General features: G+C 39.8%; 3 protein-coding genes and 1 pseudogene across 5 annotated transcripts in view; all 4 read left to right on the forward strand.

The window, feature by feature from the left end:
- Positions 1-2,638: 2,638 nt before the first annotated feature.
- LOC309392214 (mas-related G-protein coupled receptor member H-like) lies at positions 2,639-3,843 on the forward strand (the record flags this gene model as incomplete). The annotated part of the gene is made up of 1 exon (XM_081953236.1): positions 2,639-3,843. One exon carries the CDS (start codon positions 2,639-2,641, stop codon positions 3,584-3,586), a length of 948 nt encoding a protein of 315 aa, XP_081809362.1. The 3' UTR covers positions 3,587-3,843.
- A 5,144-nt stretch (positions 3,844-8,987) lies between these two features.
- The window catches only part of LOC309391036 (mas-related G-protein coupled receptor member H-like), a gene marked incomplete at its 3' end in the record, with an annotated part of 86,136 nt that continues 70,000 nt past the window's right edge, over positions 8,988-25,123 (forward strand). Inside the window, exon 1 of one of the 2 annotated variants that reach the window (XM_081951075.1) lies at positions 8,988-9,027. The remainder of the gene's footprint in view (positions 9,028-25,123) is intronic. The other variant, XM_081951074.1, reaches the window with a different exon arrangement.
- On the forward strand, positions 12,680-13,541 carry LOC309392215 (mas-related G-protein coupled receptor member X1-like; annotated as a pseudogene). The gene has a single exon. The product of its transcript is annotated as a mas-related G-protein coupled receptor member X1-like (transcript).
- On the forward strand, positions 18,029-18,949 carry LOC309390842 (mas-related G-protein coupled receptor member H-like; the record flags this gene model as incomplete). The annotated part of the gene is made up of 1 exon (XM_081950659.1): positions 18,029-18,949. The coding sequence occupies one exon, from the start codon at positions 18,029-18,031 to the stop codon at positions 18,947-18,949; it is 921 nt and encodes a 306-aa protein (XP_081806785.1).

Below are 25,123 nucleotides of genomic sequence, written 5' to 3' on the forward strand. Positions count from 1 at the left end.
AATAGATGACTATTATGTGTTCCAATATCTCAGGGGTTGCCACAAAGAAGAGGGAGTCAAACTATTCTCCAAAGCAACTGAGGGTAGAACACGAAGCAATGGGAGAAACTAATCAAGGAGAGAAGCAACTTGGAACTGAGGAGAAATTTCCTGACAGTTAGAACAATTAATCAGTGGAACAGCTTGCCTCCAGAAGTTGTGAATGCCCCAACACTGGAAGTCTTTAAGAAGATGTTGGATAGCCATCTGTCTGAAATGGTATAGGGTTTCCTGCCTGAACAGGGGGTTGGACTAGAAGACCTCCAAGGTTCCTTCCAACTCTGTTATTCTATTCTATTCTATTCTATTCTATTCTATTCTATTCTATTCTATTCTATTCTATTCTATTCTATTCTATTCTATTCTATTCTAAATCATGTCTTGAAAACTATAAAATTAGGCATAAAAGCCACATTTTGTGGACAGGAGAAGCATATACTTCCCTTGTGGTTAGTATCTTCTTTGTTGCTCTTCTCTGCACTCTTTCCAGTCTCAACATCTTTTTTAGATCGTGCCAACCATACCTGGAGCCAATATTGAGTGGATAGCCATTTGTCCAGAAGGGCATAGGGTCTCCTGCTTGTCTAGGAGGTAGTACTAGAAGACCTTCAAGGTCAATTGCAACTCTGTTATTCTGCTATTCTGAAAGTTCTCGAAGAGAGATACAACCTAGAAATAAGGAGAAATGTACTGACAGTGAGACAGACAATTAACGAAATAAATTGCCTTCTAGGGTTGTGCATGACCATCACTGGAGGCTTGCAAAAATAGACTGGACAACTGTTTGACTTGGATAGTCTAAGACTCTTGCCTTGAGCTATGGGTTGAACTAGAAGACCACTGAAGTCCCTTCCAGCCTTATGATTGAGGAATTATTGAATCTACTCCTTTTTTTCTGCAACAGAAACTTCCACTCCAAAAGAAGAGATTTTGGAGCATTACAAAAGTCCTTTGATGAATATCAGCCTGGCAAACATGAATGGTACTGGAGAATATTTGGGCTATGATACCATCAGTAATTGGGGTTGACTTACATTAAGTGTTATTGTATTCTCAGTCGCCTTCATTATCTGATGTATAGGACTCCCATTATGTGGAATTGCTTGTAGTCAAGGCATTCTGCCTATAGTGTCATTATTAAGACACAACCAATTACGAACCATTACACATTCACTTCTCTTTCTTTACTTCTAACAGGAACCACAATTCTAAAGAAGAGATTATGGAGCATTATGAAGGTCTCTTGAGGAGTTTCCTTGTTAGTGTAGCAACAGCACTAAGCCCTTTTCAGAAGACCTACTGGTGCCCCGAGAAATCTAGAAGGGTCAATTAACTAAAGTGTTTATTGAGCCAATGTAGAGGAAGGCTAAAGAAAAAGAGGAATTAGTGTCATTTTAACATGACGATCAGCAATAGAAGAGCAGAAGTTCGTGATAAATCTTAGCTGAGGAGACCAACGCAACTCTCTCTGTGTGTGTGTGTGTTTGTGTGTGTGCGTGTATTCCATTTTCTGATAGCTGCCTAGGTTTGCGTGCTTTGTTTGAATTTTTTTTCACAATTGTTGATTAACGTGCAAAGACAAGACCGAGGTCTTCTTATCATTTGATGTTCGTGCTGACTAGGCAAGATGCAGAATATATCTCATCATCCTTTTAGCAAGTTCTGCTTCCTTGTCTGAGAGCAGAAAGAATATTTTCTTCAAAAGATCTGCTTATTATCACCCACTACTTTGATATTAAATCCTGTGAAGTTATTCAAAAGTGTATCTGTCGAGTTCACTTCAAGGACGGAGAAAGTTTTGGACATTGTAAGAAAAGCCTATTATGAGTGGAAACTGCTTTTTGTCATCTGTTGAAATACAATCAACCTTTTAAAAAAGGGACTTAAAAATGATGGTATTTTCTCTACAACTTCTACTGTTTTGGTCATCATCCATCATTCTGGACCTCAACAACATAACAGGTTAACTTTTTCTCACCAACATTGAAGACCTTGGATTTATAGATTCAGGTAGGTAAGAAATTTAGAAGAACTCATTGAATTTAGGCATAAGCAAATGCATTAATATTCATCCTCTTAAGTAGTAATTTCTCCATCTGATGTTTCATATCAAAATCTTTCTTGTGATATTTATATATTGATAGGCACCCACATTGCAACAAATTTCATGTGGACTAACTTCCCAATGTAAAGCTATCTCTCTAAACAAAACAGGATAAATATCTCAGGAGAATTAAACAGCAGAAACTTCACAACGTTAATGGTCCTAGTGAAAAGATAAGAAATACTCCAAATTTTCTCTTTTTAGATTCCCCAAAACTTATTTCTCAGCTAGTTTGCCACTTTATTTCCTTCATAAAGTTCTCCCTTTGTAATTGTGTGTGGAGATTCCCACAAAATTCCCAGATTTTGTAAGTTGTATTGTATTCCCAGTCGCCTTCATTAGTTGGTGTATAGGTCTCCCATTAAATGGAATTGTTTATAGTCAAGGCACTCTTGATCTATTGTCGTTATTAAGACATGACACATTTTGAGGAATTATGAATTCACTCGTCTTTCTTTACTTCTAATAGGGACCTCAATTCTCAAAGAAGAGATTATGGAGCCTTATGAAAGTCCCTTGAGGAATCTCAGCCTGGAAAATAGGAATGCCACAAAAGAGCATAATATTACCATTGAAAACCAAACCAAGTATATCGTATTGCCAGTCTTGTTCATCGTCTGCTCTATAGGACTCCCATTGAATGGAATTGTCATCTGGCTACTCGGTTTCCAGATGAAAAGAAACCCTTTCACTGTGCTGATTCTGAATTTAGCTCTCTCTGATTCGGGGGTTCTCGTGTTTATGCCGATACTTTCCCTTCGATATTTTGAAGTATTGCCACTATCAATAATTTCCAGCTTTGTCTTAATTAGCTTCTCAGATATCTTCTATATTAATAGTCTATTTCTTCTGACAACTATCAGCATCGACCGGTGTGTGTCTGTCTTTTTCCCAATTTGGCATCACTGTTCCCGGCCAAAGTATTTGTCCCCTGCTATCTGTTCCCTCTTCTGGGTCCTCTCTTTCCTATTTGGTGGAATTCAGAACATTATGGAATATGTATTTCCGAATGACGCCATCCCGAGCCTCCATATTGTTGTGACTGCTATGCTTTGCTTTCCACTGATGACCGCCTCTACGGTGATCCTGCTCATCAAAATGCGTATGAAACCTGAACAGATCAAACGGGGAAGACTGTTAGTGATGATCTTAATTACACTTCTCTGTTTCCTTATTCTCACTTTTCCGTTGTATCTCTACATAGTTGCTGCTTATTTTCTTGGCCTGGGTTATATCTGGGACAATTTTCAATTTCCTACGTATTTTTATGTGAGCAGTTGCCTGAACAGCAGCGTTAACCCAGTGATTTATTTTCTGGTTGGGAGAAAGAAACGAGCTCAGAGCGGGGAGAACATCAAGGTCGTTTTTCAAAGAGTCTTCAAGGAAGATGAAGCTCTTGAAAGCAGAGAGACATCTACAAACAGAGTTTCAAACTCATTGTAAAAGCATATTTTAGCCTGTCATTAATGGTGGATATATCTTGTGAGTAGGAAAATGTTGAATAATCATCAAAGATGGTCCTAGACAAAGTGGCCAACATCTTCTTAAAAACATCCAGTGTTGGAGCCTTCACAACTTCTGGAGGCAAGCTGTTCCACTGATTAATTGTTCTCACTCCCAGGAAATTTCTCCTTAGTTCTAGGTTGCTTCTCTCCTTGATTAGTTTCCACCCATTGCTTCTTGTTCTACCCTCAGGTGCCTTGGAGAATAGTGATAATGGTAGATATATCTTGTGAGTTTTTCTTGCTACATATATAAAATGCAAATAAAGTGCTTTCAAACCTCCACAAAAAGTGTCACGAGAGCTCATCCTGAAGATTAAGTAAAAATGTGATAATTCTTTTTCCTTCAACTTTCTGTCATTCATAGAGTTCTTTAGTTCTTTGGAATGATGTATTTTAGCTAGCTTTCTACAAGCAAAGGCACTGTAGAAGTTGCCAGGGGGTTGCACATTCCAGATAGATAAGGGGTGTGTGGGGAAGCTGGGGAGGGCTGGGGAATGTATGTGGCATAGAACGGTGCAGGAGCATTGCATGCTTCTGTGAGGTATGATTATGGTGGATATGTTGTGGTCTCCAAATGACTGGCATGTTGGGAGCAATTGCGGAGTGGTGATGGTTGGGTGCATGGGTGTTAGAATATTAGCTCAGCAAGGTACAAATTTTCCTGACAGCTTCCTATCTGACTTTCTGGGTCAGATGGGAAGATGGTATGGAAGGTTGCAATTGGCAATCACTTCATAAGGGAGAGCATCTCATGAAGCACCCAGATTGCAACCATGGGAACCAGGGGGCAGTTGAACCAACAAGGATTGGGAGTTGTAGGTTGTGTTGTGGACGCCCAGTGGCCAGTGGAGCTGGTGGCAGACTCAGACAGTGAGTACGTAGGGGAAGAACATGGGCCAGTCCTGGAGTCTGGGGAAGGCTCTGATGAGGGCTCTGTATCGGAGGCAGAGAGGGGGCCAGGGCCGTCCAACAGTTATCAGCTGCCTTCGGAGTCAGATATAAGTGGGGCAAGAAGAACAGCTGGAGCCTGTTCCCAGTGTGCTCATGCGCAGAGCTGCCAGGAGAAGGGAACAGTTAAGGAACAAGGGCCGACTCGGACGTTAAAACCACAGGTAGACAGTGAACGGCCCCTCCCATAGGGAATAAAGAGGAGCGAAAGGGAAGGGGAGTTTGCAGGAGACAATTAGTTCAATTCTTTAAGGTGAAGATCTGTTCCTGATTTCTTGCCAAGTAATTGCTGCTACAGCTTGGCATTTGGAAGATATCATCCCGTCAACTCTCCAAGCCTGATAAAGATCTGTAGTTGTGAAATCTCATGAAAGACTGTTGGCCTGGACTTTACTGGAGACGAATTCCTTTTAACCTAAATAAAAGAGGTTTTATCGGGACGAGGAGTTTGCTTCATGATCCTGGGAGGCCAAGGCCAGAACAGATTGAGGATTACCTGAATTAGCAGACTGATGGAGAAACCTGCGAACCAATCAGGTCACCGCTTATGGAATCACCTCTCTCGGGATTCATTCCAGGGGCAGTTCTGTAACCGCTGGAAACAACAGTATGCCCACTCTGCAGCAGAAGAGACCAAATATATTTCATCTTCACCAGTGGTGGGTTTCAAATTTTTTTAGAACCTCTTCTGTAGTTGTGGCCTGCTTTGTGGGAGCGTCTTGCTGGCCATGCGACCAGGTGGGAGTGGCCAACTTGTAAAATGTTGTGAAACTCACTTAACAACACTCTTGCTTAGCAACCAAAATGTTGGCTCAGAAACTCTGGCATTTGAAGCGCGCAAGTCTTAAAGCTGTCAGGTTACAAGACCCTTGCACCCCTAACCCTTTAGAAGAAAGAACCCCAGGGGTGTTCAAACTTGACAGCTTTAAGATTTGTGGACTTCAACTCCAATAATTCCTCCTCTTGCTCTTCATCTTGATGATGTGCAGACGGGCGGGGGGAGGGAGCTGGAACCGGTTCTAAACGGCACGGTAGATTTGTGGAACCTCTTCTATAGAAGAGGTTAGAACTGGAAGGAACCCACCCCTGATCTTCACTCAAAAAAATTAATTTAGACAATTGGTTTAATATTGTGGCTACTTCCCAGTTCTGTTTACACCCAGCACATTTCCAGTAAGACTCTGAATCCAGATCAGAGCAAGCTCATGCCCTTCTCAGTCCAGCTAATAGTAAATATAGGGGAGGGGAAACCTCTTATGGAGGAAACCTCTTATGGAGCTTCATTCAGACTTTTGGATGCTGTTGGTAGAAAGTACTGTAATTGATTCATAAAAACTGTCCACATGAAGAGATAAAATGTGGACTTTTCCCCTTTCTACCCATGGGAAGAAATCTGCATGATCAAATCAGAGAATAACCTAAAAGAGGATGGGCAGTTTAAACCATTCTTCCATAAAATAGAAGGAAGAAATTTGTAGCTTCTTGTCTCTTGCCGATCCATGCACATCACTCATTCTGCATGAATTTAAGAACTATGTCAATTTTAATTAGGACTTATTTTATACTGTGGAGATGAGAGATAGGACATTTTGATGAGAAATTCGGCAGCAGGGTTTGTTTGTGTGCGCCTGTGTGCAGCAATAGCAATAGCACTTAGACATGTACCACTTCATAGTGCTTTTACAGCTACTACTGAGTTGTAAATATACTGTATACACACACAAACATACACATACATACATACATACATACATGCATGCATGCATGCATACATACATACATACATATCTGCTACACACACACACACACACACACACACACACTTTTCTTGCTAACTTCCTGGATTCTTTGTATGTCTCCACCTTTTCACTGACTGCCTAGTGATTATCTAGTAATCGTGATTTTCTTAAGAAGCCAATGACCACATCTTGCACCACAGAGTGCAACTTCCTGATTTGGCAAAGCACAGAGTACGTTTGCATGTTTCAAACTTTCTTGTTCACACCAGAAGCAAAAGCTTTTCATGTTTTCTGCAGGAGATCAATCCTCACCTGCTATGCTGACTGAACCCTATGCTTTATATAAAAACTCCCCTGAAGATTTCTGTTCAGTCTCTATTTCCAAATAGAGTGTATCTGGTGTATCAAATTCTAGAGGCAATTCTTGTTAGGTATAATACCAGAAAGTAATGACAAAGTGACCGTATCAGGGGTGAAATTCAGCCGGTTCTGACAGGTTCTGGAGAACCGGTAGCAAATATTTGGAGAACTGGCAAATATTATATCTGGCTGGCCCTGGAGTGGGGAAGGAATGGAGATTTTGCAATATTCTTCTCCTGCCACACCCACCAAGCCACACCCACAGAACCAGTAGTAAAAAAAAAATTCACTACTGGACTGTATATTTAATGTTACGTGGATTGACAGCAGCAAAAATTGTATTTGCACAATATTGCAAAAATGAGAACACTCCATCGGATGAAAATATAATCTGGAAAATATTGGATTGTGCAGACATGGATAGATTGACATTGAACATAAAAGATAAAGAAGATACAGAATATTATTTAACATGGAATAGGTTTTATCAATGGTTAGAGATAAGAGGTAGAAATTCGATGAATAAATTACATTATGTTTAGGTAAAATATGAATGTTGTTTATAATTACAAGTATGCTAATACAGTTAGCAGGAACATAAACAAGTGAATATAATTATAAATATGTTTAGAAATATTTTGTATTATTATTATTATTATTATTATTATTATTATTATTATTATTATTATTATTATTATTATTATTATTATTATTATTATTATTATTATTATTATTATTATTATTATTATCAGTATATGTATTATTTTTTCTTTTTCTTTTTGTAAAATGGTATGTCCGGGCAATACACTGTATTCAAAATACTTATATAGAAATTAAAAAAACCTCTTGAAAAAAAAAATAGAGGCAGTCCTTTGAACATTGTGACACATGATTAGTGAGCAGACTTTCCTTCTGATGATGAACTTGCTGAACATCTTCTAAATAAGACTTAGTTATATTTTCTCTGCAAGTTCTGTCAACCCCAGTCACTTTAGCCTTCAATACTGTGACACAATAATCTTTCACTCCCCAACTTTTAAGATCTCGGGCAATCACTTTCAGACACGATATAATTTTGGAAGTTTGAATCTAACCCCGAGATATGAAAATACGATAATAGACTTTTTAAAAAAGTAGCTGTATATTTCTGTATCTGATACTTAGTTATTAAAATCTTCCATACTTCCATCAAAGGTTGGAACCCAAGAAAAGTCAATTGAGACTAATCAAATTTTAGAAGATACCTTACAATACAATACAATAGCAGAGTTGGAAGGGACATTGGAGGTCTTCTAGTCCAACCCCCTGCCTAGGCAGGAAATCCTATACCGTTTCAGACAAATGGCTATCCAACATCTTCTTAAAGACTTCCAGTGTTGGGGCATTCACAGCTTCTGGAGGCAAGCTGCTCCACTGATTCATTGTTCTAACTGTCAGGAAGTTTCTCCTCAGTTCTAAGTTGCTTCTCTCCTTGATTAGTTTCCACCCATTGCTTCTTCTTCTACCCTCAGGTGCTTTGGAGAATAACTTGACTCCCTCTTCTTTGTGGCAACCCCTGAGATATTGGAACACTGCTGTCATGTCTCCCCTAGTCCTTCTTTAAGCTAAACATACCCAGTTCCTGCAACCGTTCTTCCTATGTTTTAGCCTCCAGTCCCCTAATCATCTTTGTTGCTCTTCTCTGCATTCTTACCAGAGTCTCCACATCTTTTCTACATAATCTTCATAATCTGATGAGTCTCAATTGACTTTTCTTGGGTTCCAAGCTTTAGCATAAAGATAAGAGATTTAGGAGCAGATGTTGATCATAAAACTTCTCAGAGGAAACCAATCCTGTTGAAATAAAATTTCCTTTTCATAAGAACTACTTAGGTTGTGGGCAGACTCCTCCTCGTTCTGCTGGTGATTACTCTGCAGAAACAAAAAACAAATCTTCATAGAACTTCAGGCTCACAATCATTGGGCAAGACACAGAAAATATATAGTTGAGTCACACTTTTAGCAAGCTCTGCTTTTCTGTCCCAGAATAGAAAGCAGATCTTCAAAAGATCTGCTTACGATCTCCTGCTACACCTGCGTTTAATCCTGTGAATTATTCAACAGCACATCTGACAGGTTCTCCTTGATGTCTGTTAAATTTTGGACATTATAAACAAAATCTATTATATTTGGAAATTACTGTTCTTCATCTATCGAGCTACAATTCACCTAAAGAGGACTTAAAAGTCATCATATTTTCTCTACAACTTGACCATCAATCCTTCCAGAAATCAATTACACAACATAGTAATATCTCCAAATCTGATGACCTTCTACCAATTGTTTCAGAAAGGTAAGATGTTTGGTCTCTTTTAGACTTAAGCAAATGCAATAATATTCATCTACTTATCCAGTAATTTCTGCTCCTGATTTTTCACACAGAAGAGGGGATTGATTCATTCTCTAAGGCAGTGGTCACCAACTGGGGGTCCATGGACCACTGGTGGTCTGCGAGAAAATTTTGATGGTCCACAGAAAAAATATTTGCATTTTTATATTGCACTAAACCAGGGGTTCTCAAACTATGGCCCCTGGACCAGATACATGCAATGAACATCTGTGTTGCTCCAGAGAGTTTCCACATTTGGGGTCTTTTTGTGTGGGTCAGAGGGGGGAGAAATTCCAACTTGAGGCATGTGTCAGCCTCCTGGTGCAGGGCTTTGGGCAAAGGCTGGAGGGAAGTGCGAAGAGCCGGAGGGCCTTTTTCCAGTGGGACTGCATCATGGCCTGGAACTGGCTAACCATCTCAGCCTGCTGAGCTTCCAGATGCTGGTACCTGGCTTTGCACTCCTCCTCCTCCTCCTCCTCCTCCTCCTCCTCCTCCTCCTCCTCCTCCTCCTCCTCCTCTTCTTCTTCCTCCTCCTCCTCCTCCTCCTCCTCCTCCTCCTCCTCCTCCGCCTCCGCCTCCGCCTCCTCCTCCTCCTAAAAGGATAAAGTACTGCTTTTGAGGGATTCTTTGAAGCAACTAGCTGTAAATGTCCTTGAAAAAGGTTATTTCCTGCTAAGTTTGAAGTCAACCTGATGATACAGGGAGGTGCGGTCATTGGAGGCAGGGGAGGCAGAGCCTCACCTCTCATCATGAAATAATAATATATAAAATAATAATATCCACGAGGGAGTTTCATATATATAAGAGGAAGAGGAGGGAGGAGGAGGAGCGCGTGTGGGGTGGTGCCAGCTGGGCAACCGGCATAGGCAGGAGGGTTCTCGGAAGCGCCAATAACCTTCCTGCCTTTGCTGTACTTTGCGCGCTCCTCGCGACTGCAATCGATGTCCAGAAGTGGCAGGGGCTTGATGATGTCACCGCAGCTGCTATGCGCGGACAGATGGAGGTAGCCAGAGTGGCGCCAAGGCAGTTCGGTGGACGAGCGACCGAGGATCAGGCTGCCTGATCCTCCATCACTCGCTCGCTCGCTCTTTCGTCCGCCTGGACCCCTCAGCGCCACTCTGGTTACCTCCGTCCAGCCGCGCCTAGCAGCGACGTCGGTGATGTCATCAAGACGAAGTGGCTTGGAGGTGAAGTGCTTTTCAGTGCTTTTCTATGCGTCTGGCGTTTAGGTAGATAGCCGGATGTCCTAAACGCCAGACGCACAGAAAAGCACTAAAAAGCAGCTGCTGTTGGGGAGCGCGAGCCGACGGAGCGCGCCCAGGAAGGCGGAGAATGGGGTCACGTGTGCTGGAGACTGAGGCAGCCTCAGACTCCAGCACACATGGTCCCATTCCCCGCGTCACCAGCCTCACCAGGCGTAAACCTCACCGCACGTCACTGTCTACATTCATAGTTGATTATTATTGTGTAAAAACAGGTATGATATCTTCTTATCACTTGGTATTCACACAATGTCTAGTTGCATAAGACATTTTGCAAGATCTGCTTTATGTCTTGGAACTGATATGCAAAATCTTGCAAAGATCTGCTTATCATTGCTTGCTACTATGAGTTATCAAACAACATATGTGGCAGTTTCTCTTTGATATGTCAAATTTTGGACATTAGCAGCAAAGTCTAGTATGGATAGACCTTCTGTATTTCACCTCCTGAACTACAATCAGCCCGAACAGGACATAAAACACATCACATTTTCTCTGCAGCATCTTCTGCTTCGGCCATCATCTGTCCCTGCCTCCCTTCATCAATAAGATAAGATATTAATCTTCTTCTCACCAACTTTGAAGATCTTGGACCAATAGGTAAGAATAGGTAAGAGGTTTGGGAGAACTAATCTAATTTAGGAAGAAGCAAATGCAAAATAAAGTTTGCCCACTAAACTAGTAATTTCTGCACCTGATTTTTCATATCAAAATCTTTGTTGTGATGTTTATATGTTGAAAACTCGATGACTTTTTTTCTGGAATGCTGCCCATCAAAATAAACCATACTTATACTCTGAAAAATGTGGTAGTCCCTCTGACTAATGTTTAAGATGACCTTATCCATTCAGTCCTTTCTGACTCTTGGCGATTCCATGGGCCATGTCTCTCCACATCTTCCATTTTCTTGCACTACTTCTTTGAGTGTTTCTTTGTTCTTGCTGGTGTCAGATTTGATACTGTGCTATCTTCAACGAATGAGACACTCTTTCTTCAGTCTCTCTTGCAGAGGTGACACTTATTATCTCTTGTTGTCTTTTCAGTTCTAAATTTGCAGGGTTGATTTTGTGCAACTAGAATTAGATCTCTATTTCTTCCTTCAACTTCCCTGCTCTTCGCCATTGCCAGATCTTTTTACTATCTGCTTTGCTTGCTATTTTGTTTAATGTACTACCAATGTAAGTCTTTTCTTCCTGTGCCTTTATTTTGTTCCTCACTTGGTCTTTCTTGTACGCCAGTTTTGGTCTCTCCAGGACTCAGCAAGTGCTCCTGGTATAGTATTACTATGTTTTGTCATATAGTCAACCAGATGTGGAGACTGGTGGTGCAGTGGTTGTAATGTAGTACTACAGACTTCTTTTGCTGACTGCTGACTGACTGCAATTTGGCAGTCTCACCAGCCTCAAGGTTGACCCAGCTTCCTATCCTTCTGAGGTGGGCAAAATGAGGACCCAGCTTGCTTGAGGCAATATTCTGACTCTATAAAACCACTTAGAGAGGGCTGTAAGGCTCTGTGAAGCAGTAGATCAGTCTACGTACTCTTGCTATTATTGTGCAAAGACAAGAATCATATCTTCCTATCACTTAATGTTCACACAATGTCTAGTTGCATGAAACTTTTTGCAAGATCTGCTTTTTGACCCAAAACGGATATGTAAAGATCTGCTTATCACTGCTTGCTATTCTGATATTAAATACAATGAGTTATCAAACAACACATCTGACAGTTTCTCTTTGATATGTGACATTTTAGACATAGTTGACAAAGCATAGTATGGATGGAGCCTACTGCTCTTCATATGCTGAAGTACAGTTAGCTTGTACAGGGCTTCAAACGCATCACATTTTCTTTGCAGCTTCTTCTGCTTTGTCCATCATCGGTCCTTCCATCCGTCAATAACATGAGGTGTTAATCTTCTTCTCACCAACTTTGAAGACCTTAGACCAACAGGTAAGAATAGACAAGATGTTTGGAAGAAGTAATGTAATTTAGGCATAAGCAACTGCAAAAATATATTCCACTATAATAGTAATTACTGCATCTGATTTTTCATAATTTTTGGTGATATTTATATGCCGACGGTTGCCCAAAACGTGACTTATTTTTCCTGTAATACTGGCCATCAAAGTGCAAATTAAATTATCTAGAACTCCAGTTTTAAGACTTCTGATATAACAATGAGTTTCTCCAAAATTTCTCCATTTTAGCTCACTCAACCTTATTTTTCAAAACTGGTTGTCACAGTCAGCCAGATGTGACAATTACTGATGAATTATTTAAACCAATCTGCTCTCTTTTCTTCAAACTTCCATTCTAAAAGAAGACATTATTGGAGCATTAGAGAAGTCTCTTGATGAATTTCAGCCTGGCAAAAGTGAATGTTACAGTGGACTATTAGGATTGCAATGCTACCAAAATTTTCTACAAATATCAAATCATATCTGACTATTCTGAAAGTAACATTTTCTCAGTTGTATTCATCATTTACTGTATTGGAGTCCCGTTAAATGGAATTGTTATCTGGCTACTTGGCTTCCAAATTAAGAGAAATCCTTTCACAGTGTTGATTCTTAATTTAGCTATTGCCGATCTTGGATTTCTCATATTAATGACTGTAAACTGCATTCAAAGTTTTATCAATTTTATAGAGCCAGGAATTCTCTGGTTATTTGTCTTTTCTCTCTTCAATGTTACCTATATCAATGAATAATGTGTTGCTGTCCTCTTCCCTCTCTGGCATCACTGTTCCTGGACAAAATATTTGTCCTCTGCTATCTGTGCTCTCCTCTGGATCATGTCTTCTCTCCTGATTGGAATTCATTACATTATGGGATATTTAATTTGGAAACTCCGTTTGGTTGTGACTGCTGTGATTTGCCCTTCCACTGATCACAACATCTGCTGTCATCCCATTCATCAAAATAGGTCTTAAACCCAAAAAGATGAAACATGGAAGACTTTTAGTGATGATCTTAATTACTCCTCTCTGTTTCCTTATTCTTACTCTTCCATTAGATATCTATGTGTTCATTACTCATTTTCTGAACAAGAGGAAATTGTTTCATGTTAATGAATTGTATTTGTACTTAAGTCCGACTGCTTCCCTAAACAGCGCCATTAACCCAGTGATCTATTTATCTGGCTGGGAGAAATCAATGAGCTCGGACCAGCGTGAATATCAAAGTCATTTTTCTAAGAGGCTTCAGGGAAGATGAAGCTGCTGAAACCAGATGAAAAATTGCAAACAGTTTCAAAAGCTCTGCAAATGCAAAATTTCAGCTTTTCTTTAACACTGGACATTGCTTATGAATACAAAACGGTATTTCTTCTTACAGAAATAAAGTATAACCAAGTTTTCTGTGCCTCAAAAAATGTTATCAGAGTTCTTCTTGAAGATTGAGGGAAAACATTGGAAGCAAGAATTTTCCCTCCAAAGTTTAGCATGAATACAATCACACAGTCATTAGGTTAGGCCAACTTAAGCCAACACCTTGCTTGCTTCCATAATCAAAGTCATCCCCCCCCCCCCCCCAAGCAGGCCTTCAGTTTGACACTGCTCTGGCATATAGAGGAATTTGCATTAACTACCCTGTTTTCCCCAAAACAAGACCTACCCGGATAATAAGCCCAATTCAATTTTTGAGCGCATGCACTAAAATAAGCCCTCCCCCTGAAAATAAGTCCTCCCTGAAAATAAGTCCTCCTTGAAAATATTGCAACACAGCAAATCCATGAGGTGACCACGCTCGCTGCCTCCTGCACCTCAAAAATAATAAGACCTCCCTGAAAATAAGGCCAAACAACTATTTTGGGGGTCCAAAGAAAATAAGACTTTGTCTTATTTTCAGGGAAACATGATATATCTTGGAGGTGAGAGCTAAGATATTTGGATGAGCAATTCATTATAAGGTTTTTTAGACAAGAGATCCTATGTCATGGATGTTGTTTTTTTTTAATGCACATTTCGTGCTAACTTCCTATATTCTTGGAAAGTCTCTTCCTCTTTATTAACAGTCATATGACTGTCTGATTAATCATGATTTTCTAAAGAAAGCAATGAACACATCTTGGTGTCACATAGGCAAGGCACAGGGCGAGTGTGCATTTTTTAGACACACTTTTTCATGTCGGAAGAGAAATGCCTGATCCATGTTTTCTGTAAGAGATTGATCCTCATTTGTTATGAAGCTGCTGAATGTTTTGACTTTTATAAAAATAGAATAGAATTTTTTATTGGACAAGTGTGATTGGACACACAAGGAATTTATCTCCGGTGCAGAAGCTCTCAGTGTACATAAAAAATACATTCATCAAGAATCATAAGACACAACACTTTGTGATATAGGATACTAAATAAGGAACCAAAATCATATTCGGAAACTAAGTAAAATCAACTTCCACCTGTATCAAATTTTACAAGAAATTCCTTCAACATTGTCACTCACGATGGGTGAATGGACTTTCCTTTTTGTTAATGAACTGTCTGGACTTCATCTAAATAAGAGTTTATCACATTTTCCCTATAGGTTTGCCATTGTCAATCACTTTAATCCTCAATGCCAGGACATTCACAACTTTGAAGAGCTTAATCCATGACTTTCAGATGTATCATAACATTGGACGACTTAATCTGACCCACGGATATGCAAATATACTAACAGACATTTTTAGTAACAATGTGTTTCTCTATTTGATATTTCATATTAAAAACTTCAATGCAGAAACACAGCTACTAAAAGTCTTGTGGGTTTCTCAATTGACTTTGTATGGTTTTAGTCCTTTCCCCCCAAAAAAAAACTTTAGCACGAAGACCAAAGTTTTTGAAAGTAAAGATTCATGATAAAATTCTCAGATGAGGAGACCAGACCAGTTGAAAAAATACATAATTTTCCTTTTTCTCAGAATTGACTATGGGCAGTCTCCTCCTTCTGCAGCTGTTGATTATCCTGCAAAAACAGGAACCAAATCTTCTTATCATTTGATGTTCACAGTGATTCAGCAAACACAGAATAAATACAGTTGTGTGTGAATTTTAGCAAGATCTGCTTCCTCGTTCCCAAACAGAAGGAATATTTTCTTCAAACGATCTGCTTCCGAATGCCTGAGATTCCAACATTTAATCCTATAAATTGTTCAATAACACCTCTGGCAGGTTCTCCTTGATGTATCTCCAACAAGACTTAATACCCATCATATTTTCTCTACAACTTGTTCTGCTTTGGACATTGTCAGTGGCTAAATTGAGTGTAGCAATCTATTGCATGAAACAATAAACTTCTTCTCATCAAATCATAAGATCCTGGACCAGTTCCTTGAGAAAGGTAAGATGTTTGATAGATCTTAGACCAATGCAATAATTTTCATCTGGTTAACTAGTATTTTCTGCTCCTGGTTTTTCATGTAAAAATATTTTGTGACATTTATATGCTGATAGTTATCTGAATCTCAGTTGTCTTTTTCTGGAATAATCTTGCAATGTAATAACAAAGGTGCTTTTTCAAAAAGGAACTGGACTTTCTTGGTTTTTTTTCCTGGAAAATATTTTGCTTCTCATCCAAAAAGCTTCAATAGTTCTAACTGAATGGTGGAGAATAGAAGAATTTACATTCTTTGCAGGCATCTGCTGGTTAGCACTTTGGAGGTTGGTCCTTAGCTCTCTGAGAGTCATTCAGTCCAGTTGGAGATTCATCAATGCTCTCATGGTTGCCTGAATCAGAGTGAAAATGATGTGGAGCCTTCTTAGTACTGCTGAAAGGACTGTGTTGTAGACAGGAGATAGGTGGTGTTGTATCCCTCCCCGTCTGTTGAGAGAGGGCTGTTCAATCTGAACATAGATGCCTTCTTTGACTGCTCTTTCAAACTAGTGGTCCTCTCTGTCCTGAATGTGGATTTTTCTGTCTTCAAAAGAATAATCTTTGTCCTTCAAATGCAGATGAACTGCTGACTCTTGTCCTGATGGGGTTTTCCTCCCTCCTTGTTTCATCATGCATTCGTTTTTAAGGTTTGATTTCATGCAGTCAGAATTAGTCCCGCTATCACTTTCCTCAACTTTCCTGCTCTTCGCCATTGCCAGATCTTTTTATGATCTGCTTTGCTTGATATTATTTTTATTTTATTTACTGCTTTTCTTGCCAAGCCTTTGGTTTCTCCAGTGCTCAGTAAGCCTCCTGGTATATTATTAGTATAATGCAGTTACTATAGGTGTTCAGTCTGGGTTAAGCATTTATGTCTACCTATTCAGTCCTTTCCAAGGATCCAGAATAGACAGATATTGATCTTTATTGGTACTAGAGCAGGGGTGTCACTCCATTTTATTGAGGACTCCATGAGGGTTGTGTTTGACCTGGGGGGGGGCAGGGTAGGTGTGGCCAGCTCGACATCACTTGTGTCAGGGGCACCTGGGGAGGCCTGAGCTCTCTGCCAGTGAAAACAAACTCCCAAGCTCTGTTTTCGGCTGTGACAGCTTCCTGCAACCCTTTGCCACTGAAAATGGAGCTCAAGAGGGCCACCTGTGGTCCTCGTGGGTTCAGTTGTTGGCTGTGATTGCCTCCTGCAATCCTCTACCAGTAGAAATGCAGTTCAGGAGGGCCACCCATGGCTCTCCTGAAATCTGTTTTCACTGGCAGGGGCACTGCAGGCGGGTCCTTGGCTGTTTGCAGGGCATTCTTGCAGGCCAGATCTAAGCACCCCTTGGGCCGGATCTGGCCTCCGGGCCTTGAGTTTGACATCTCTGTACTAGAGGTATTGTTGCAAGATGTAGGCTGCTCCAAGTAAAGTTGCCTTTTGCAATTGACCGATGATGAATTTGCCAATGCCACTGGTGTTGTGGTGCTCTGGTTATTTTCAAATTGCACTACTATTATTAATCATTGCACAGTCAGCCAGATGTTCACCCCGGGTTTGGCATTTTGGTCTACCTATCGAATCCTTACCAAGGACCTGGGATAGGAAAATCTGGAGGTTTGTTGGTGTTACAGATCTCTTCGCAGGATGGAAGCAGTTCCAAGAAAGCCGCCTTCTGCAATTGACTGATGGCAAACCTGTCAATTCTTATGGTATTCAATTGGTGCTTCAGCTGTTTTGGGACTGCACCCATGGTGCCTATTACTATTGGTACTACCCTTGCTTGCCTTTGCCCTAGTTATTCTATTTCTATTTGTAGGCATTTGTATTTTGTTACCTTCTCCTGTTCTTTCTCTTCTATTCTGGTGTCTCCAGACACTGCCACTATCCAGAATTTTTTGTCTTTCTTATCGACAACTGACAATTTATTATTATTATTATTATTATTATTATTATTATTATTATTATTATTATTATTAATAATAATGATATTATTGATATTATTGATATTATTGATATTATTATATTTTATTCATTAAACATGAAACTCAATCAAGTGAACATTCAAAAATGCATCACAAATATCATTGACTGGCACTGATGGTTGATATGGGTTGCTGCCAGCGTCCTAGGTAACAACTAAGTACCTTATTAAAATATGTGATGATGATGATGATTATTATCATCTTCATCATCATCATCGGTCCTAAGGTTGGCTCAGCCTGTACACAAAGATGTTTAGATATGACAATATGACAATTATTGATGAATTATTTAATCCAATTTTCTCTTTTTTCCCTTCAAATAGGAACTTCCGTTCTAATAAAAGAGATTATTGGAGCACTATAAAAGTTCCTTGATGAATTTCAGCTTGGAAGACATGTATGCTATAGAAGACTATCAGGACTATAATATTACCAACTATTTCTACGAAGTTCAAGTTATGTCAGATTATACTGAACGTATCATTGTCTCAGTTGTACTCATCATCTGTTGTATTGGAGTCCCATTAAATGGAATTGTTATCTGGGTGCTTGGCTTCCAAATTAAGAGAAACCCTTTCACTGTGTTGATTCTTAATTTAGCTGTAGCCGACTTTGGGTTTCTCATATTTATGACTATAAATTGCATTCAAATTTTCATACATTTTTTTAAGCCAGGAGTTCCTTGGCTAATTTTTTTTTGTCTTTTACATGTTACATATATCAATGGTTTCTTTCTTCTGGCAGCCATCAGCATTGACCGGTGTGTCTGTGTCCTCTTCCCAATCTGGCATCGCTGTTCCCGGCCAAAATATTTGTCCTCTGCTGTCTGTGCCTTCCTCTGGATCTGCTCTGTCCTCCTGGGTGGAATTCTGTACATTGTGGAATATGTATTTGGGTCTGATATCTTCACAAACCCCAGTTTGGTTGTCATTGCTGTGTTTTGCCTTCCGCTGGTATCAATATCTTCTGTGATCCTGTTCATCAAAATATGTCTTAAATCACAACAGCTCAAACGGAGAAGACTTTTAGTGATGATCTTAATTACTCTTCTCTGTTTTGTTATTGTTACTCTTCCAATATATATCTATCTGTTCATTACTCATTTTCTTAATAAGAGGAATTTGTTTGATATTAATAAACTGGATCTCTACTTAAATCTGAGTGCTTCCCTAAACAGCAGTGTTAACCCTGTGATCTATTTCCTGGTTGGGAGAAAGAAAGGAGCTCGGAAGAGGGAGAGCATCAAGGTCATTTTTCGAAGAGTCTTCAGAGAAGACGAAGCTCCTGAAATCTGATAAAAGTGTACCAACATAATTTTACAGCCTCTCTAAATTCAATATTTTAGCTTTTTTTTTAATGCTGGATACCTTTTATGAATATAAAACTGTATCTTTTTTGCTACAGAAATAAAGAATGACAAAGATTTGTTTGCCTCAAAAAAAAAAAAGCTATCAAAGTTCATTTTGAAGATTGGGGAAAGAAGTGGGAAACAAGAGTTTGTCCTCCGTGAGCCTGAAAAACCTAAGAGAGGTCTTTCATCACACACACACACACACACACACACACACACACACACACACACGTAACAATAAACAACAAGAAGAAAGGAATAAAACAAACAAACAAACAAAAACCAAACACAATCTGGGTCGGTCACTGGGACGAGAGGTTCTGCCTTCTGAGCTTTCAGGATCATACTGGAGCCCATCCCTGGGAAACGCCTCTCTAGCACAGGGGTGTCAAACTGGATTTTTTGAGAGCTGGATCAGCACTGTAGCTCTCCTCAGAGGGTTGGTGGCAGGGGGATGGGGGGAGATGGGACAGACACCTCCTGCAGCACCCTGCCGGCCAAAATGGGGCATGGGAGGCCTTGTGTGCCCCTCCACGGCCCATTTTCAGTCACCACAGTCTCCTGCAGGATTCTGACAGCTAAAAATGGACCATAGGGGGTCCCCGCATTATTGCTATTTCCAGGCTGGCCCTGTGGGTCAGACATAAGCACCCCATGGGCCAGATCGTTCCCCACCCCAGCAGGCCTTCAGTTTGACACCCATGCTGTGGCATAAAGAAGAATTTGCATTGACTTACCTTGTTTCCCTGAAAATAAGACCTCCCCAGATAATAAGCCCAATTCTACTTTTGAGTGCATGCGCTAAAATAAGCCCTTCCCCGAAAATAAGCCCTCCCTGAAAATATTGCAACACAGCAACAGCCATGAGGTGACCACACTCGCCGTCTCCTGCAACTCAAAAATAATAAGGCCTCCCCAAAAATAAGGCCAAGCGCTTGTATTTTGGGGCTCAAAAGAAAATAAGACCCTGTCTTCTTTTCGAGAAAACATGGTATATCTTGGAGGTGAGAGATAAGACATTTGGATGAGTAATTCATTATCAGATTTTGTAAATAAGAGATCCTACCTCATGGATGTTTTTTTTTTTAAATGCACATTCTTTGCTAACTTCCTATATTCCTGGCAAGTCTCTTCCTCTTTGTTGACAGTCACGCCTGAGGAAAAATGCTTGATTCATGTTTTGACAAGTGTGATTGACACACAAGGAATTTATCATCTGTATATAAGTTCTCAGTGTACATAAAAATATATTCATCAAGAATCACAAGATACAACACTTTGTGATAGTCATAGGATATTAAATAAGGAATCAAAATCATACTAGGAAACTAGATAAAACAATATAAATCCTAAGATAAAAGCAACAAGGTTATAGTCATAAGTAGAAAAGGAGCTAGGTAATAGGAAGGATGAGAAGAATAATAGCAATACAGCCTTAGTAAATAGCTTCACAGTGTTGTGGAAATTAGTTGTTTAGCAAAATGATAGCATGCAGGGAAAAACTGTCATTGTATCTAGTTGTTCTAGTGTGCAATGCTTTATAACGTCATTTTAGGGTAGAAGTTGAAACAATTTATATCCAGGATGCGAGGGCTCTGTCAATATTTTCACAGCCCTCTTTTTGACTCGTGCAGTGTACAGGTCCTCAGTGGAAGGCAGGTTGGTAGTAATTGTATTTTCTGCAGTTCTGTTTATCCTCTGAAGTCTGTGTCTGTCTTGTTGGGTTGCAGAGCCAAACCAGAAAGTTATGGAGGTGGAGTTCCGGTTCCGGCGGCAGCGGCGACGGGCAGCTCTTTGCCCGCTCCGGCTCTCCGGTGGGCTTCCCCACTCCTTGGGGGGCACAGGACACCCCTCAGAGGGGTCCTGCCGGAGGGGCGGCATCGCGGGGAGCTCCTGCATCGGCGGCGGCCGGCGGGAGGTCTCTCGCGCGCCCAAGGCACCGGGGAGCTAGATCGGAGGGCGCCTCGCGTTTCTGCGCTTCGCGCCTCGCTAAAGCCGTCGGGAGAATGAAGCAAGTGAAGGAAGCAGCTGCGGTGCGGTGAGGCTGCTTCTCTCTTCATGCCCTATTTTGCACAAAGAACTAGTTAGCTTTCTTTAAATAACTTTCGGAGTATTCTGGAGGCGCGGCTGGAGGGAGGGGGGCTTCCCCCCCCCTTGGATAAGCGGCGAGGAATAATCTTGCTCTCAGCCCCCGGGGAAGGAGGAGGGGGGAGAGCCAACGAATGAAGCCTCACCCAGGTTGGATGATTTTCTTTGCAATTTAATTTCACTATTTACTGAGATTTGAGGACCTTTGGAACTTTTTAAAACTTTGATATGCCTCTGTGCCCAAAACTGGCAGGGCAAGATGGCACACTTCCGTTGTCTTTATGAACTGTGAAACCTGACTCCACCTTTAAAATTCAGGCTTCCGGTCTTTGTCTCCGTGTCTCCCAGAGGAATCTCTTGTGGATTGGTCTTTTTGAACTTTCTAGGGGAAACCTTTCATCTATTGCCAGACTTATTAGAGAGATTCTCTTCTGCCTGGTTCTTCTGCTCCCGGACCTCACCTGGCTACCCTTCTTTTCTAACTGTTTATCTTATATATGGACTGAACTTCTAATGTTATAAAGGATGGCATCCAAAAGACCACCTCCTGGGAAATCTGGCTTTGCCACATCTGCTCCAACATCTGTAACATCCAGTCCAGCCACACAGTCCAAGATAACAGAACTGATGCAACCTAAGACTATAGAGATGGACTTTCAACAAATGCTTCAACAAATTTTACAGGGCCAGGAGGAAATCAAGAAACAGCTAAGGGAAATGAAAGATGAAATTAAAGAAAATCAAGCCCAAATTTATAAGAACTCACAGAGACTGGATCTTGTGGAAGGGGGGGTGGAGGAGGTGAGGGGGGGGGTGGAAGCTGTGCAGAAAGGGAACAAAGATCTTGACATCCAACAGATGAAATTAGAATTTGAGAGAATGTCCTATTATCTTAGATTTCAAAATGTTATAGAAGAAGATGGGGAAAATATAAGGGACATCATGACAAACATTCTGGCTGACTACACACACAAAGAAAAACAACAGATGGGGTGGGATATAGATCTGGTTTATAGAGTGAATTCAGCTTACGCTAGAACACACAATGTACCCAGGGAGGTTCATATTAAATTTCTTAGAAAAAGCACAAGAGATGAAATTCTGGGTGTACAAAGGGGGCAAGCATTGATATATCATGATATGGAGATAACCATTCTGAAGCAGATCCCTAAGAAGATTAGAGAAAAAAGAAAAAATTATTCGCAATTAGCGAATAAATTATACCAGAAAGGGGTGTGGTTTAGATGGTTGATGCCTGAAGGTATGCTGATATTCTGGGAGGAGACAAGAATTAGAATTAATTCACCCATAGAGGCGCAGGCCTTTATGGAAAAAAATAAAACATTCCTAGAGAAACCACCAGATACCACAACGGACACGCAGGACACGGGAGGGGCCAGAGCTCTGCCAGTGGAGGGAGATGGGGCAATAGCAAGAAGACTCAGATCACAAAAATAAACAAGAAAATCATATTATTATAAACTGACCGAAAGTGAAAATGGAATTATATTTGGATTTTATACTGTAATGTTTAATTTGATTGAATTTAATAATAGAACTAATATGCTGACTGTAATCAATTATATACTAATGCATTATATTAAATGTATACTATGGGTATGGAGGGAGGGGGGCCTCACACACTTTGCAACTGCCAAAATTTGTATACCTGTCCATTTACCCTTTTCCCTATAAATCTTGAAAAACCAATAAAATTTTATTATGAAAGTTATGGAGGTGCAGATGGCAGACTCAATAATTGCTCTGTAGTATTGAGTTATTGTAGTATTGAGTTATTAGTTTTACAGGCAATTCCTCCAACATTGTCACTCATGATGGGTGAATGGACTTTCCTTTTTGTCAATGAACTGTCTGGACTTCATCTAAATAAGACTTTATCACATTTTCCCTATATGTTTGCCATTGTCAATCACTTCAACCCTCAATAACAGGACAATAATCTACCACTCACAACTTTGAAGAGCTTAATCCATTACTTTCAGATGTGTCATAATTTTGGAGGACTTAATCTGACCCACAGATATGGAAATATACTAATTTTAATTTTCAAAACAAACATCCTTCTTTACATGCTATAGAAAGTGTATCAGTTGGTTACAAAAAGACTTTCGTGCATCTCTTCCACAGTCAACAAACATAATTCATATTAGCTCAAGTATTTTAACTCAGATATTTATACATATTACCATCATCATATCTCCATTTTCATTTGACTTTAATTATTTAAATATCCTTCATCATAAAATATACCAAGATTTAATACATAACCACATGCTGGCATTTCATTTACTATTTCTAAAATCCTCCAATAGCACTGAATCCTTATGTCCTATTCTAGCTAAACATCCATAATATTTAATAACAAAATTTTCTAATCCTCCTTTCCAAATCACTGTTTACAATTTACATCCAGTTTCCTTATGTTATACCCATATCTATATGTACGTTGTTATCCTTATCCCTCCTTTATTTAACTATACCCTGTATCATAACATTTTCCCCCTAATAATCAAAGTGTTAGGCCTGCAAATATATTCCTCTTTAGGATCTTTGGCCTGCCATACTTTCTATTATTTTCCTATGCTGTTATATTAGTGTAGTAATTGGGAGGGGGAATAAAAGGGAGTAGAATTGTGGAATGTGTTATTGTCATTCTTTTCTAGAAGCCAAGGTCATCTTTTGTCTCTGCACCTCAACACCTGACTGGAAGCAGCTGGGTGGAGATTCCAGCGTGGAAGAAGAAGATTGGGCCATGTGATGGATCTGTGGGAGTGGGCATAAGATTATGAACTTTCAACTGGGTGGAATCCCAGGAAGCTTTTAGATTTGGGATTCCACAGTTTGTGCCAACGTGTCTGTCTTATTAAATTGGAACTTTAAGGATAACTCTGCCTTGGATTCTGATTTATTTCTGCATGATATTTAGAATGCTGACACAAAGCTTTAACTGTATTTAACTTAGTTCTTTTTTATTAACCTTTATATGTAATCCAAAGGGATTTCTAATCTTCCTTTCATGGGTACCATTCAATATTCATATCCAATTATTACTCCTCATGACACTACACATAGTATACGGTAGTAACATTATCAATTATTTATTTGACTATATTTATTGTCAATAAATTCACTAAGTTTAACTAGTTTTAAATTATACTCTTCCATCTATCAACCTGTATCTTTCCAGTAGCAAAACAGTCTCACATCTTCTGCCATTTGTGGTGTCGATCCTCTAATCATCTCCTTAATCAAATTTGTATGGACTCCTCTTAGCAACTCCTTGCTTATAAAATCTCTCATGTAATCTAGATGCCCTTCTTCTATTTCCTTAATCAGCTTATCTTTAATTGTCAGTGGTGTTATCAATGATATTGCTAATAAAATTTCTCTCTTTAAATCCATAAATTCTTTTGTTTCTTCTTAATACAATACAATACAATAGCAGAGTTGGAAGGGACCTTGGAGGCCTTCTAGTCCAACCCCCTGCCTAGGCAGGAAACCCTATACCGTTTCAGACAAATGGCTATCCAACATCTTCTTAAAGACTTCCAGTGTTGGGGCATTCACAACTTCTAGAGGCAACTTCTGTTCCACTGATTAATTGTTCTAACTGTCAGGAAGTTTCTCCTCAGTTCTAAGTTGCTTCTCTCCTTGATTAGTTTCCACCCATTCTTCTTCTATATCTTGCCATCTGGGATAAATTTCCCCTCCATTTAGTTCCTCTTTCAGTATTCCACTTTTTCCATTTTCAGAGACAAACCAGTCACCATAAATATCAGAAAATTTAATTTCTTTATATTCATTTTCTACTTCAATTTTTAGGGTTTTAACCACCACGTTTTCCACTTGATAAACATCCTCAACTTCTTCATAATATTTTGCTGTTAGATGCTCTAAGTCTTCCAGCTTCTTCTCTATTCTCTCATATGTATTTGACAGAAGCTGTGAATGCCCCAACACTGGAAGTCTTTAAGAAGATGTTGGATTGCTATTTGTCTGAAACGGTATA

This window comes from Natrix helvetica (genome assembly GCF_964273705.1).
Source record: "Natrix helvetica genome assembly, chromosome: 4".
Taxonomy (NCBI): domain Eukaryota; kingdom Metazoa; phylum Chordata; class Lepidosauria; order Squamata; family Natricidae; genus Natrix; species Natrix helvetica.